General features: G+C 42.9%; 1 protein-coding gene across 2 annotated transcripts in view; it reads right to left on the bottom strand.

Moving 5' to 3' along the window:
• AATF (apoptosis antagonizing transcription factor) overlaps positions 1-17,331 on the bottom strand; it is a 91,889-nt gene that overhangs the window by 30,827 nt on the left and 43,731 nt on the right. For both annotated transcript variants that reach the window (XM_075013637.1, XM_075013636.1), the window contains exon 9: positions 2,381-2,448. In XM_075013637.1, the coding sequence (XP_074869738.1) occupies positions 2,381-2,448 (68 nt within the window). The remainder of the gene's footprint in view (positions 1-2,380; positions 2,449-17,331) is intronic.

Here is a 17,331-nt window from a genome sequence, read left to right as displayed (position 1 = left end):
TTAGGGGTTGAAGCCTTAGTCCTTCTGTGGGAGACAGACAAGCCTGCCTGGTCTTGATGCAATGATCAATATGCAGTGGGAATTCATGTCCCATGTGCTAGAAAAAAATCACCAAGGGCACAAACTGGCCCCAAGTTTTTATTCTTGCTGGGCTATGGATAATTTTTTTTTTTTAAATCTGTAAAATTCAGAAGATTTTCATCATCAAAAAGAATAGGTGAAGGCTAGTAAAAACCCATAAAGTAGGACCACTTTTGTTTGTTTCAACAGTATTACAACGAGTTATATTTTGTATGAAGAAAGCACACAGTAGAATAACTTGTTTACTTATCTCCATTTATCATAAGACACATAAGTAGCAAGTTCTTTAAGTGCAGAGGGTTAAACTAACTTCATAAATGGATTCAATATGATACAGTGGTTCCGTTTGAATAAGTTTCCTTCCAGGCTTTCAGAAGGCTTATATAAACTGCCAAGTGTTTCTTTCCCACAACTTCTTGTTTTGTAACACGCCAACAGGCCTCAGAAAGCAGGAGTGGGAACTTCCATTCCTGTAACACAACCAAGTTCCCAGCCCTATGTTACAGCCTGTTACAGCCTTAAACCCTACAAACATAAACACCTAATAGCCATATCAGCCCTACCACCTGTGTTTAGATGTGGGAACCTAGAGACACCAGTAACCAGGGCAACCTTGGCTTCAGCCTCGTGAGAACATTAAATGTGGCAGTGAGCCAGTATGTGCATACCCAGTGAACAGCTAAGGGATAAAATCACTGTACAGTCCTGCCCCCAGCTTAGTTTCACCTGGGACACTCAGCCTCAGGGGGTGCCTCAGCCCTTTGCCCCTAGCTGGAACCACGTCTAGCATGACACAGATGTGAGGCGCTTCAGAACTGGAACTCCCCATGGCAGAAAGGACGTAAGCATGCCAAAATGCTTCTTATCCAGCCATATGCATTCCTGTTGTGCTTTGCTTGCCAATGTGTACCTTGCAAATAATTTGTAGTAGCTTGGAGTAGGTAGCCTTAATAAAGTACAGTTATCTCTGATCGGCTCTGTGCTGAAGCAAATCCCATAATCCTGTCTGTCCTTGGCCTTGTGAGTTGACACCTGACTATAACAACTGGCAAATCCCCCATTAAAATCGCTGCATAGTGTTAACTGCATTTCTTATAAAAGCAAAAGTAAAGTAACAAGCAATTTCAAAGAGTGCTGTTAATTTCCCATTGCTGTTTAGAAGGGAAGGTTCAATTCTGTAACAGAGTTTAAGTAGTTTCTATGGGTGGGGAGAAGCTGCTACTAGGTGCAAACTTTATGAAAAAAGAAAGAAAGAAAGAAAGAAACAAGTCATCTTACCTGATTTATACAAAGAAAACCCAACATCAGGGGAAAAAATCTAACAAAATCCAATTACCTCAATCTTAATATAATCTTAATTACTGTAATCTATTTTATTGTAAAGTCAGATAAATGTACAATGTAATCACCACTTAAATGTAATTTTGGCTATACCACATTAAATTATAGTGAATAGCTTTCCATAATATTCTAGGCATACACAAAATAAATTTGGCCTAGTGCACTAAAATTCAACTAATATTTCATAGGGATAAAATTTATTTTGCTAACACAAAATTTCATAAAGTATTTTCCATTCCTCCCACCCTATATGCACGCATCCTCGTATCGCTTAGCAGTGAAGAATTCTATTCTAGCCTTTTCAGCATTCCTTTCTTTTTATGCTTTCCTAAATTATGGCCTGTGGTTATTTAAATGTATACTGTTCATTAAGCAGTATTTGCAATGTTCGGTATTTTCTAGCTACAGAATTAGAGCAAGAAATAAGACCTGCTTCTCAAACCGTGCTTTTTGTTTTTGGCATATGGGAATTTTTAGCACATGCTGCTTTAACTGCACTGCACTTTTTAAAGACAAAAAAACAGGGAAGGTGCACACAAGGGAACCACGCTGTATATCAACTTTGATTCTTTACACAAGGGCAAATCAGAATTCCTAATGAGATCCCAAATTTCACCAATGAGCAGTTGCTTCATCTAGACCCTATTTGTCGAGCTACAGCCAGATTTCTCTCCTCAAACTTGGGGAGACTGATAGAAAGTAGATAGGAAACGCACATTTTGAACATTTTGAAAGCAAGAACAAGTGCAGAAGGCTGTGTCAAGAAGTCTAGCTGCAGGAGGAATAATGCTTTCAGGCATCACCTTTAAGCCCTTCCTTATGATTGGAGAGATTTGTCTATTTTATTTATTTATGCCCATTCCACTAACTGCTGCACCAACAACGGAATTCAACAACTCCGAAGTTTGTTACAAGACTTGTCAGAGGCTCAGTACAAGAACTGCAGGTTGTCACTTACTTGCCCATCGCCACCTGATCGTTGGGGTCCAGGGAACTGGTTTTCCTTTCTATAAGTTCTCGAAGGAGCTAGAAGAGGAATGAGCACAGTAAAACAGAGGTCAGGATGGAGTTTGAGACTTTTAAAGGAGCCTAAGGAAGTTATGCGGAGTTCGTTTTTGGAGAATCAATGTCCAAATACCAAAAGGTACTACTTTTCTGTTAGAACACACTAGCGTTAAAATACAGCAGGAATTCTTAGAGCCATGGCGTGGATGGCTCTGAGAAAAGGACAATTGATAAAATAAGACACACTGGCAAAAGAGCAGGTGAATTCATGTTAACCAATTCTTTAGAAAATTTTATATATATGACTGGAGCATATAACTGAAGGCTATTAGGAAGACTTATTGTGCTACAGTTAATTTCAGATGGATCAATGACTGGTGCAGCATTCCCTTCATCATTTTAAGATTAGTTTAGCCTGGCCCATCTGTATCAACTGAGAAGGTCAAGCAGATACAGAGAGGAAGAATGCTCGTAGCACATAGGATCAAACACGAGTCTCCCTCCAGTGAGACAACGAACGGGTGATCTTAAGTCTTGGATCAGCCAGTGCTGGCCAGGCACTGAAAACGCAAAGCCACCTTTTAGAATTCAGCAAGACTGCAGGCCATGATCTCAGCTGGGTACACAGTCACTCTCAGTACAGTCCTAGCTGGTGTGTGACTACGCAACTAATGGAAATGGTCATACTAAGTCAGAGAAACATAAAAACATGCCCAAGCCAGGGAGTTTATTTCTACACAAGCACACCACATTTTTTTTTATTTCATCTAATCCCATTGCACAATATAACAATTATTCTCTTGAGCAGAATTTGACTCCCCTCACAAAACTTGATCCAATATGCCAACCAACTTCCCCAGACTTCTTTCCACGAGAGCAGTGCACTGGTGCCTCTGGCTATGCGCTGCCTCCAATGATTACGCTTTGCAGTGATTTAGGAGAAGGTCCCACTGCCTGAACTACAAGGATGGTGGTAAGCTGTTTCTGAAAGGTTAAATTAAAGGACTCAAGTGGACCTGCAGAAAACGTGGTGATTCCACAGTGACGTGACTTGCTCAATCCTTCCATAGAGACTTAGCCAGAAAGAGGCATTAAAAAATGCTTTCCCCATGAAAGCAGACAAGGTGTGTGGCTCACCTGGTTCTTCACTGACCTTCAGTTCTTTGGTCTCTGGGAGGCACAAAAGGGCCAGAATGTTCAGAGACTGTGCAGAATTAAATTCACTGCTTTCGTTAGCAGAGGGTGTTTTGGGGGGAACATGCCAGCAGCTAAAATTATCCTTCTGCCCCATAAGCCTACTTGCCGCTACTCATATCAAACAAAAGACCAAAAACTACACAAAATTGTAGCCATGCCCTGGCAAGGTAATCACATTTGCTCTGAGGATCGGCAAGGCGGAATGCTTTGCAGCCAGTTTTCCGATGTGAAAACAGGCTCTTCTTTCTTCTTCCCAAATTCTAGAGGGAAAAAAGGATTGGGTTTTATCTGTGCAGCTTCCTGCAGGCAAGACGGTGTCGCCTGCAGCCTTCTGTATGTTTAATACCACAAGCTATACATTATCTGCTGCACAGCATGAGTACAGAACACAAATAAATGTTACAAGGCTTCTGAAGTTGCAGACTTCCCAAATTATCACCATTTCATTCATGGCCAATGCGAAATACAAAGGTCCTGTGATAACTGGGCCTGCATATTTCCTCCAGTCATGTACTCGCTGGTAAAAGGTATGTGAAGCCCTGTAAGTCGTCGCAATAACCTATAACAAATGTAGATGGAAAAATGAGATAAACTTTCAACTAAAGGGCCCACTGAGATGATTTAGGAACGATCTTAAAATGATGCTTGATAAAAAAAAGAAGATATGCAACCAGAAATTAAGGAAGCAAACTTGGAGAGTCAGATATGAGGCCTAATGGGTAGCACAGCCCATTCCCTTATTCTTCCATCCACCAACCACTCCCTTTTTGGGCTCATAAAGGCAGGCACTTTAGGAGGGAAATAGAAAGAGCAGATGGAGTCTCCCGATGTGAGCTGCCCCATCGTGGCTGTCACCCCGACTGTCTATGGGACCCTGAAGCATCCCTAAGGACGTCTTGGCCAAACAGAGGAATGAAGGTGACACCACCACCATTACCAGCTCCTAGTCAATCCCCAATGCCACCAAACATAAAAAGGATCAGGCTTTAACAACAGCTGCAGCTCATTTCAACCAGCTTACTCCCTTTTTCCCCAAAGAGACAGATATCACCAATTTGATGCTATCTAAGAGACTTGGGCAAGGGGGTTTTTCCTTCTAAAATGCTCTCGAATTGAAGAAATTATGTTAAAATGAAAGTCTACAACATTGATTATCATTTCAAATGCATTAACTCATTTACTCCTTTCTGTCCTTTTACTAAAATGTTAACAGGCTTTTTATTGGTGGGTTTAGCAGGGTTCTGAATAGGCTGAGGTTTCTGTATGCCAGATCCTAGACCAGGGAGGGCAAAAGCCTCAGGCAGACTCCCTACCTGCCCGGTTCCCACATGCTGCTCATAAAAACAGCTGCAGGGCCCATTTGTCTTTGAGCAGTTGGGAGTCTGGAGGGAGGGAAGGAGAAGCTTCACTTGCTGTCCCTGCCCGCCCAAACTCCTGAACGATCCCATTGGCTGGTTCCGATCACTGCTCCCCCTCCCCTCAGGCTCCTGGATATTCACTGAGCACATGGCATTTGAAATGGCAGGGCAGGCAGGCATGACTATGTAATCAGCTGGCTGGGAACTGCCCAGGTAAGTCTCCCAGCCACAGTCAGCCTCCAGCACCCCAGAGCCACCATCCCCCCAGCCCCCTGCCTCCCCACTCTCCAACCACACCCCATATAACCCAAACCTTCTGCCCCTCCTCCTGCAGCAATACCCACTCCCAGACCCTGCACCCCAGTCACCTGTCCCAAATCACAACCCCTCCTGCCCCCCTGCATCACAGACAAGCCCCTGTACCCCAGTCTCCTGCCTCAGGTCACTACTGCCTCCCGCACCCAAACACCCTCCCAGACCCTGCATACCTGCCTGCACCCATCGCTTACCCCAGCTCCCTTCCTCACCCAACTTCCATCCACGACCCAGCACCTCCTCCAGTAATCTCACAGAATAGTGTGGTCCTTGGCCACTTTCCAAATTTTTGGAGTGCCCCCCATAAAAAATTATTGGCCACCCCTGCCCTAGACCCAGTTTAACACTGTTCAATGATGGAGAGTGACTGGCTTACTTAAAGACCTTTGGCTCCTATATCTCGTCTCAATTAATACAACAGGACCCATCTCAAATGGCATTTGAAATCACAGAAGAAACCACAGACTCTCAAACTCTTCTTGCCCCAGGAGTGCTTCCCTTCCTTGTACTCCCGTACAACTGGGAAATTATTGAAGTAACAAACCAATCCCTGGAAAGACTTCTGCTGATTTCAGCCGGTGCCCTCCAGAGCTCTGGAGCATTTGGTTGGAAGCACTCTCAATGCTGGTAGCAGCCCTAAGGATTACAGGCAAGCAAGGTGAAAGAATGAGAGCAAACTTGACCTCCACAGGCAGCCAGAACTCCGGGGACAAGGCTACAACCATTTGGTACCGGCTTCTTACTACATCCCATTCCATTCCCAAACAATGCCTGCCTTAGACTCTGCCTGCCAGACACCTCGACACCCCAAACCCAGCCCAGCTGCGACATTAAAAGCTGACCTCAAACGTTGCTCTATGTAAGAAACTACAGTAAATTCTTTCATATCCGGCAGCCCCAGGACCAGGAGGTTGCCAGGTATTCAAATACTCTGGATAGCAGAGAGGTATATCTAGCAATGCATAACACTGAAGAAAAACAAGATTAGATATTAAGAAACAAAAATGCATGCAGAGTACTTTATGTACCAACAACAGTAGCATTCTACACTGTAAACTTTTACGGTATTTGCTGTATTTATTTGTATTTACTTTCACTATACTGCACTTATGGAAAATGTAACTAAAATTTACTTATGGTTAAAATGCCGATTATTTGAGAGTTCCAGATACAAATGAATTTACCTACTATACAATGCAGATGCCAAATCAAAGGAGCAAATCACTGAACTGTGCAAGTGAAAATGAAGCACTCTTCCCAAAAAAATTGGTACAAATAGATGTCAGAATTTTATTTCAATTTTATATAGTTTTGATGAATAATAATTTAGGATTTTTTTTCCAGCATTTTTGATTACTTACACGTTGCCAGTTGTGGAAAATTATGGCATGTAGCCACACATTATTTAATGACAGCAGGTAAAGAAATTCAAAAAGTTAAAGTTTTGTAACCATTCAAACACAAATGCGTTAACTTCACATGTCAAAATATACAAAGCCAATAGTCTTAAAACAAATTCTAACACGTTTTCAAGTAGCATTTTTCCTATTTTGTCCATCTGCAAATGTTTGTTTTCACTGATGGAAATATTTTTGCATCTGGTTACATGTATACAGTGAAACAAATGTTTATCAACATTTACCCATAAATATCTCAATTTTTTTTCTTTTAAGCAAAATACTGTAGAGAAAAAACAACAAAAGGAAGATTTATATGTCTTCCCACCTCAAAAGTCGCATATTTTATTGCCAAAGGGAAAAGGCAGCTCAAGCACAATTAAGAACACCTCCCGTGATGTTTTTTTCATTTGCTTATTTTGGGAGATTATTACCACGGCAATTACATTTAAAAATGCAGGGACCAGAGGCCGCTGGTTTATTATCACTAGAAAACAGCAAGCTATTTCTCTGCCCTGTTTATCTGATTGATTCCTAACATCTTTTTGGCACACAATCTATCAGTTTATCTCTCCCACTTCATCACAGTCACTTCTGGCAGCTAAATACAAGAGCCAAATCCAGTGTTACACAGACATACGACACAGTAAACCTATGTAACACTGCTACTCTGTAAATGGCTGCCCTTAAGGCTAAGCAAAAATGGGATCTTGGTTTCTAGTCAATATTCTGTCAAAAGCAAGGTGGGAGGGAGAGTTTTAAAAGCAGGGAGAAACCATGTGGGTATATTCCAGTGATTTCTTGCTAGTCTAGCAACATTGTGTTTACTGTGCCACCTTATCTTGGTTCTTTGGCACAAAAGCATGGAAGAAAGCTACTGGGTAGTGCTGGCAGACGCTGGAATACTGCAGCCCAGTGGTGTAGTCAGCAGATTTGAAGAATAAAAGGTAGTTTTCTTGTTCCATTCCTTTTCCACTTACTACTAAGAAAATTCACAATTCCTTCTTATCCAGTATCCATTTATGCACAGCCTGGAAAATGCTTCTGTGGGCATTGTCCTTTCCAGCACAGAGAAGTATAAATAACTGCATAAGAGAGAACATGAGAGCAACAGTCTAGTGCAGCATTTCTTAACCTATGTTCTGCAGGACGCTGGTATTCCAGGAACAACTTGCAGGCCATGCCACAAGGGTCGGACACTTTTTTGTTATCGTACGCTGACGGTATAGATTTTCTATTATCGTAGCCAGATACAACCTTACTTCTTCATTGCTATGATACCCAATTAAATTACTCCATTTTGTTTTTGTGGTATATGTTGCTGTTGTGGGGGGGAGGGTTTGGGGTTTTTTTGGTTTGACAAATTTTTTTTTTTTTAAAGAAAATTTTCACAGGTGTTCCACATAAAATATATTATTGCTTGGTGTTCTGTGGTCTCAAAAAGTTTAACACTGCATAGTGGATAGAGAGTGAGTTAAGCAACCTGTAGTCCAGTCCCAATTCTGACACTGATTCACTATACGACCTTGGGAGAGTCACCTAATCTTTTTGTGCCTCAGGTTTCCCCATATCTGAGACAGGTATATAGATTATAACTACATCACAAAGGCATTGGTGTTTGAGACTATCTTAGTTTGTACTGTAAGGAACTGTTGCTTGGGAGATGATCCATCCTGCCAGTGAGAGAAATGCAGAAGCCCCCTACAGTACCCACCCCTAAGACACTATACACTATATGCAATTATGTAAAATAATAACACTACATACATCTACTTGATAATATCAATCTACAACTTTCCCCACATTTATTTTTCACTCTAAAGGATTGGGAGATGGCTCCCAGCAGCACAAACACAAGCAGCTTTACAAATTAGAGAGTGATTATGGGTTAACCAAAAGCATCATAACCGTACTTCATGTATAAGCTATTTCACTGTAAAATCGTCTACATTCTTCTGAGGACCCATCACAAGAAGTCAGGAGTAATTAACCCTTAAGAATATTATACTTGGGCCCTACCAATTTTAGACCTTTTTGGACAATTTCAGGGTCTCAAAATTTTTAAAATCAGATATTTCCTGATTTCAGATATTTAAATCTGGCATTTCATGGTGCTGTAATTGTTGGGGTCCCCAAAAGGAGTTGTGAGTGGGTTGCAAGGTTACTGTAGCGGGGAACACGATACTGCAACCCTTCTGCACTGTAACACTTCAGAACTGGGAGTCTGGAGAGCAGCAGCAGCTGGTTGGGAGTCCAGCTCTGAAGGCAGGGCCACGGCCACCACCAGCATAGAAGTAAGGGTGGCATGGTATGATATCAATGCCCTTGCGACTGCCCTGCTGCGGGTGGGATGCTGCCTTCAAAGCTGGGTGGCCAGCCAAGAACTACCACTTTCTACCCACTCCGCTCTGAAGGCAGTGAAGAAATAAGAGTGGCAATACAACCCCTCATATACACAAACCTTTTTTGGGTCAGGACCCCCAGTTTACGAAACGCTGGTCTCCCGACTGCAAAATCTGCATAGTAGAGGGTAAAAGCACACAACAAACCAGATTTTGTGGTCTGCGACACGTTTTCCATGGCTGTGACTCTGGTTGGGCCCTAATTATACTGGACTGAACCAATGGTCCACCCAGCCCAGTATCGTGGCTGCAACACAACCAGAAGCAAATGGGGTAAGACTCCACCCACACCACCAAGATGAATGCCTTTGAAAAGTTACAGACCCTCACTGCAGCTATAACACAATAAATACATGCAAGCACATATGTGACTGCACTGTGGATATCCTAAGAGCATCAAGGTAAGAAAGGCAGCAGTTTATGGTAGGAGCTTTGGAAGCGCTGACAGGATCCCATCAATTGGATTCACGAGACACACACAATATGTATTCCATTCATTACCTGCCCAATGTGCATGCTAACTTCTCAATCACTTACTGTTTAACCCTGCAGTGTGCTCTGAATACATCTGTGGAGACTTTCTGCTCCAAATTAGGATCCTAAGCAGTGTGTTTGTACTGGAAAACCTATCCTCCAGGATAAAGACACAAAGTCATTTTCAGCAGATCATATTTTCCTTTCTGGTGTCTCACCAAATCCAGAGTTTGGTAGCTAAAGGGTGCAGCTACAGCTGCTCCCAAGAGAGACAACACGGAGTGCATTTGCTCACGAAGGCTTTCTACCGAACTCCTGAGATGATGGCAAGTGAAAGCAATCCCTCCATCGGAGCCAGGGCCACCGATGCTCATTAGACAGGACTGCTCTCCTGCTGGCAGTGCAAATATGCTGCAGTGTGAGAATCAAGGACAAGAGAATCTGGACAGCAGCAGTTGGAACACTGGTCACGGAGGCTGCCACATGAATTAACTGAATAAGAGCACTTGCTGTTGGAGTAAAGCAGGCATCTTTTTATTCTCATTGGGGTCTATTATCCTGCGCAGAGAGTCCTTCCCATTAGTGTTAACAGGGGAAAGCTGCATGCAGTAATAGGAGATCAAAGCTTACAAACAGCAGCACCCTGTTTGGGGTAAGGTTAGCTCAGTGGTTAGAGCATTGGCCTTATAAACCCATGGTTGTGAGCGCAATCCTTGAAGGGGCCATTTAGGGATCTGGGGCAAATTGATTTAAAGGGGCGGGGGGAAACTCTGTCAAGGATGGTGATAGCTCCTGCAGTGAGGGCAAGGGACTAGACTCAATGTACTCTCAGGGTTCCTGCGAGCTCTGTGAGATAGATCAGGATTAGTACCATTGGACCACTGGGTCTGTAGGCAATTTAGCCATTGGTCAAGGAAGAGTCTGTTTTCTTCACCTGGGAATAGAAGGTGAAATGTTCTTTCAGTGCAAGGCAGCTGTAAGATTCAAGAGGTTGTGGGGGATGAGGAGAAGGGGGAGAAAAAGCAGAGACAGTAGGGAAATAAGGAAATGGAAATAAAAGCCACGAAGCATCCTATTACATCTAAATAGTGCAAGTCTTAAAGCTGAGGTTATAAATCATGCTAACAATGGTTACTAAAATCAAAGTGGATGTAGCCAGAGGCTACCACTGAAAAAGTCAGTCTAGACCTGCCTGGCTGCCTCTGGTCTTTAAGGATTTGATTAGTTTTTCCACTTTCTAGTTCACAGTCTTGCATTCAGCCAGTACTCCAGAGCCAGTGAGGGCTCCAGATACACAATGAATGATAAATTCATTTACTGAATAAAGTACCACTGTTTTTTCAGCACAAGACCTAAAACACTTCCAAAGCTGTAATATTTCATTAAGCCTGGTGATTCTAGCCAAAATTTATTAGTCAAAACAGAAAACGCTCATCAGACCCCATATATTCCATTAGGAGTGATATATGGTGTCTCCCAATGTCTAATTATTAACTAGGAAGTGTAAGTAAATCACTATCAGCATTAAGCCCTGATGTGTGAAGACAGAATTGGAGTTAAGCAATATCAGCAGTAAAAGGCTTTGATTTGAATAATTTGCTTGTAGTCACCTACCACCACCTCCCAACTCCTCACCTTAACAAATGAACAAAACTGTCTTTCTAAATGACTACCACAAAGTTTCAATTGTTGGTAAGAGCAATAGCTCTGCAGCTCACGAAACTACACCTTGCTTCTCCCAAAACAAGTGACAACCTGGAGGCTACACCTGCATTTTATATTTATACAGGAGTGAAATAAATTCACCCATGTGAATGTTACTTGTTTTTGCTACCAGATGGGGATCTTTGTTGTGGTTAATTGCTACACATGTTCATGTCAACATTCAAGTCTGGTCGATACCACACATTTTGGTCAACTGACAGCAGCTTATGCCAACTTAATTATGTCAGTGTATCAACACAGCCTTGTCCCAACCATGTAAGTGGTCTACTATACCAACATCATAACTCCACTTCCCTGGGAGGCATAGGCCTTACATCCATGCAGTTATGGCAAAGCAGTGTTTGTTTAGACCATGGTTTCCCAAACTGGGGGACGTGAAGAAATTCCAGGGGGGGCACAAGGCAACCCAGCCCCCCCCCCATCATTCCCCCACCCCAAGACAGAGCCAGCCTTTGCTTCCAGCTCTCAGCCCCTGCCATTTTACATCCATGACCCAGTGCACCAGCTATAAAAAGCAGGCAGCCAGAGAAGACCCACGTGGAGCTTGCTGTCTCCTGCAAAGGTGAGTGAGTGTAAGTTGTGGGGGAGGGGGAGGGGGAGGGGGAGGAGGAGGAGGATGGGGTTAGATGGGGGACAGAGTAAGAGCAGGAGGCTGGTGAAGTCTGGTTTTGGGGGGAGGGGGGCTTGGGCGGACAGCTCACAGGGCTTGCCCCGACAGCAAGGGGCTCGGGTGGCTCAGGCTGGCAGGCAGGTGGCTGGACCTGGAAGCTTGGGGCTCAGGTGGGTGGCTTGGGCATCTGGCCTGCGGCTCAGGCGGGCCACTGGTGGGTGGGCAGCTGGCCTCAGCAGTGCGGGACTCAGGTGGGCAGCTCGGGCAGCTAGCCCATTGCTTGCAGGGCTCAGGCAGCTAGACAGGCAGCAGGCCCCAGTAGCTGGCAGGCAGCAAGTGGCTGGCCCCAGCAGTGTGGGGCTCAGTCAGGCAGTTCTGGCAGCACAGGTGGCTGGCACAGAGCTCAGGCAGCTGGCCAGCTGGGGCTGTACCAGGCACCTGCAAGGAGCCAAGAAAAACTATTTGTGCTTATTTTTAGTTTTAAATAATATTTTCATATCAAGTTTGTGTCTTACAAATTGAATTTTTTGTAAAAGGGGGTTGGATGATGGTAAAGAAGAGGTGGGGGGGACGTGAGGGTTTCTCAAAAATCAAAAAGGGGGGCGTGATGCTGAAAAGTTTGGGAATCACTGGTCTAGACACTGTATGACCAAACTTTAGCTGTTATCTGTCTTGTCAGTTTCACAGCTTCCTGCTGGAGTCCTGAAATTTACAAGAAAGCCAGGCAGCTAGAAACCAGCTGCCCTGCCTCCCCATTCTAAGCCAAGCTGCTGCCTGGAGGCTGCCCACCCCAGGAGCCAAGAAGCCAGGCACCCACCCCCATATTCCCAACTGCAAGTAGGCAGCAGGGAGTCCTGGGGGCAGCTGGGCTCCCAATGTGGAGCTGCAGGGCAGCGAGAGCCCTGGTTCTCAGACCCCCACACTGCCCCTCTTCAGAGAGATAGAAGTTTGATGTATACAGCTTGTTATCATTTGAAACTTAACTGGGATTCAAAAAAGTTATTTTATCTCAATTGCAACTGAAAGCCTTTGTACAATTAATTAGCAAAGGCAAAGTGGGCATGCTTGTTAGAAAATAACCATGGCTTCAGACTGCTCTACATCAAGGCCAACTGCTCTCCAAGTTGTTGCACCAAGACTTTTCAAATCTTTGAGCCATCTACATATATACTGAAGTGCACCGTGGTATTTCAGAATGGTTACTGTACTGGCTACTTTAAGGACAAAGTCACTTTAGCCAGGCTAAGTTCCATGTACTCATATTATCAAACAGGCGGTCTGCCAGCCAGTGAATGCTCAACTAATAATAGAGTTATCTACCTGGGACAATATAATAAGAAACATTTCACCCTCTGTTCTCTGTTCTTAGTACAAAGTTAAATGGGAGACTTTTGTTCAAATACCCGTTGAACCTCTCTCATCTAGCACCCTTGGGACCTGACCAGTGCCGAACAATAAGAGAATTTACCAAACCACAGGTGAACAATATTGTCTGGCAGCATTACCAACACTTCCACTGCTTAGTGGGCTCTTAAAAGACAGTTAGGGATAAATTAGTGCTAAATAACAGCACAAAATACTGAGAGCCAGGACTGGGGGCAATAAACAGACTTTATGGGACCACAGGAAACTTGGCTACACCCATGATAAGTGGTCATTCATCTAACTAAAATCTTGCCGGGTTACAGATGCTGCCGGGCGAGAGAGTGCCGGATTAAAGTAGCTCAATCTGTATTGAAAACGGCACAAATTATAAATCAATTAACTTCTACTGTAAGGTCCTTTTACTCTTCACTACTTGGACAAGAGAACTAGACTGGGGCTTCCTCTTTCAAGATTCCATGCATTAACATAAAGCTATTTGAGTTTCTAACAGTGGTGGGGAAATTTTAGACACATTGACAATTATTACTTTTAAAAATCACCATGGAACTGTTTGCATTGGATTTTCTGTAACTTATTTTGTGATACCAAAATCCAAACTAAACAGCTTGATTCTATTTTTTTTTAAAAATATTCTAGAGGAGTTCAGTTTTATATGGAAAAAGGCTAATGGCATGGAGTTTCCGCTTTCTAACACCCCATTAGGAGAAGTTTCAAATCAAGCTTTAAAACGTGTTATTAACCATCTACTGAGCCATTTGAAAGATACATGCCTATGATAAGAGTATTGTATTGCCATTAACCTATGGGATGGTTCGAGACATCTCTTATTCACACAAAACTCTAAATGCATCTAATTAAAGCCACAAGATCAGATGTCCATATTAATCACTCAACAGTTTAATTAAGGTAAACCGGCTTGTCAGAAAACTAGCCTTCTCTCTATTCTTCACCATTATTGACTTTTAATAGTTCACTGGATTAGTAATTACTTGTTTATGGCATTATCAAATACCTGTAAGAAAAAAAAAAAACCCACAGTACGTGACCAAGCACAGTTTTAAACACATCTTTAGTTGGAACCTGACGATAAATTTACGCCATCAAATTAAGATTTTTAAAAAGCTAGACTATTAAGATTTAAATGACTCTACAACCCAGAAGGAAAGTAAACTGAGCCAGAAGCATCTTAATGAACATTTGAAACCTGGCAACTGATTTGTCACAAACACAGATTGAATATCTCTTTTGGATAAAAATTAGATGTGACCAGGAGATTTGGTGAGATAAACACAACTTATTCTTATATACATTGTTAAAATACAGACATTAAATATCAGTTACATTGGATCAGGTAGACAAGTCCACTAAGAACAATAATATGAAGAAGACCGTTAACACACAAAGATGTAAAGTCTTCCAAGGAGAAAACTTTTGATGAGCTCAAAGGCACTTTACAAACTATGAGTAGCTAAGATACATAAAGATCCATTGCCCAAATCCACAACAGTGTTCAGGTACCTAACTTGGGGGTTAGATACTTAAATACCTTTCAGCACCTGGTCCCATAGGCCAAAGGATGGAATGCACCCATCTCTAGAGTGGAACATGTTCATCAGGTTAGGACAAGGGCCCCTGAAACAGCACTAATTACCAGTCTCATCTAACAAACTGCCACCTCCCTTAGCTAAACACCTGAGGTTCTCCTTTGGAGTTCTCCTGTCCAAGTACTGGCCACACCTAGCTTACAAAACAATCACAGCACGAGATAATCAGGCTCCGGCCATTACATGAGATAGCACCAAATTGTTTAACAGAAGCTGGAGGGATGGGGGGCATAAAAGCTAATTTTCCCCAGGCATACCTGCTTCCATCAGCCATGCACATTTGTTATGAGCAGAGTTGCTACCGGTGGCCCAATTAGCATAAGAATATTATCCTAAGTTCTGTTCGAGATAAACCAATTTCAGCTCTCTCCTCTACTGGGGAAGTATTTCATCCTAATAAAAAAATCTTCACTGTAGCATGTTAGACCAGCAGCAGACTGGGTTTTTAAGTCTTAATGTTGCAATATCTGTAAGGCATTCTACAGAAAATGGCTTTAAAAAAAATGTAGGGTGTTGAGGGAGTGGGTGTGGGGTTGACCTAAAAGCTGTATATGAAACAGGGTCCAATATCCTTTGCTCTAAGTAATCGGGATCATTTTGAAGCTGCTGAATTATTCTCATCTAACATAGCTTAAATGAAGGAGTTCTGTCCCACTCCTTTCTCTCAACTGTGCATTACAACTCGATGTGGGTCACCAGAATAAAAACACTATAAGGCAGTGAGAGGCCTGTCTGCCTGAAAAACAACTGAGGTAGCTGAGATTATGTCTGCACTAGTCAAAGTATGTCAACTGCAGATACGCAATTCTACCTACAGCAATTGCATAGCTAGAATCAACATATCTATGCTTGCCTTACTTGGCTGTCCCTACTGAAGAAAGTTGACGGGAGGAGTACAGGGGTTGACTGCGATCCCTGAGAGGTCTATTTTGCGCATCCCTATCAGACATGTGAAATCGAACCACTGAACATCGACTGAGGAGAGGGCTAGCATAGACTTGGCCTGAATAAATACGGAGCAAGTGGGATGAACTGATGAAACACAAATTGAGGACTCCTGCATCATAAAATTCCACTTGTCCTACAAGGTGAATTCCAGTGAATGCTGCTGAGGGCTTGTAAAGAAGATTCTGCTTTCCCACAGGAGATCTGGAACCTTAAGATCCCACGACTGTAACTGATAACAGTGGTTCCCAAACTGGGGTCCATGGAAAAAAAAATAAAAATGATCATAGAAAATCAAAGGCTTTAATAGGGATCTGCGAATGGTGTGGAGGCAACAATTGAGGGTCTGTGCTAGTGAAAAGGTTGGGAACCAACCACTGACCTATGAAACTACCACATGTCTATGTATACCGTCTGAGCTCTGATTTAGTCACTGACTTGTGTGCCTAATGTCCTTCCTATGAATGAACAGAAGAGGAAATAATTTGGACTTGAACTTATATCTGACCCTTAATAAACATAATCAATAACTAAAACATCGTAATAAAACAGCATTTAAAAAGCTTAATTGCAAATTTAAATAATTAAAAACAACCACTAAAATGCACAAGGTCAGCTTTTCAGAGACGCTGAGTTACCACAATAATCAATTAGCTGTGGGTGCTCGTTACTTCTGAAACATCAAGTCCTTTTTTATATTTACACGCACACACACGCTTAGGTGTGACCTACCAGAAGGAAACCACATTCATTGTATTGTCACAGGCCTATTGTAATACATTCTACCCCTTCTGAATGCAACACTCAGCCCCAGCTCACTACCCTGACAAATAAAGGAAAGCACTTTATGAAACCAATTTAATTGGGAGGTGACAGAAAACATACAGCCATTTTCTTTAGCCTTATCACTGAATTGGCTTCAGCTCCAATCTCTGCTAAATCCCACTCAACAGAAGAAATTAACCAGGTCAGCGGAACAGGTGCTACACTGTGTCTGTCAAGGGGCTGGCATCTCCACAATGGCTTGCACACAATGAAGCAGTAATCTCAACAGATCATCTCTCCCAATAAGCATATTGGGGATGGGAGGAGGAGAAAGGATGTAAGGGAGGGAGATGGGGAGAAAGGAAAGGAAAAAGGAAGGGGGGAAAAAAAAAAGCAAGAAAGGAAAATGAATGTGGTGCTGCCTCACGGCTCAGCAGATGTCTGTGCGTGATGTACGAGGCTAGGATAAGCTGTCGTAGCCTGCTGCCAAAGAGTGGTAAGTGATTAAACCCTCCACAGTCCTAAGCACCATATTTAGAGTCTATGGGGTTTCGAGAGCTGCACCCATTCCTTGCTGTGCTGCCAGATGTTGTCGATTGGTCCTGTTCCTATTCGCTGTGTGCGGGCGGCAGCAGTTGGTACAGCAAGTAACGCAATCTGGAATGTTTCCGGAGATGCCGTACATTAAATGAGTGTCACCCATCATTCACCTCTGCAGAATGCTGA

Source organism: Carettochelys insculpta, chromosome 19 (genome assembly GCF_033958435.1).
Source record: "Carettochelys insculpta isolate YL-2023 chromosome 19, ASM3395843v1, whole genome shotgun sequence".
In the NCBI taxonomy this organism is placed as follows: Eukaryota; Metazoa; Chordata; order Testudines; family Carettochelyidae; genus Carettochelys; species Carettochelys insculpta.
The sequence above is the reverse complement of the archived record's forward strand: the minus strand, read 5'-3'. Positions and strand labels throughout refer to the sequence as shown.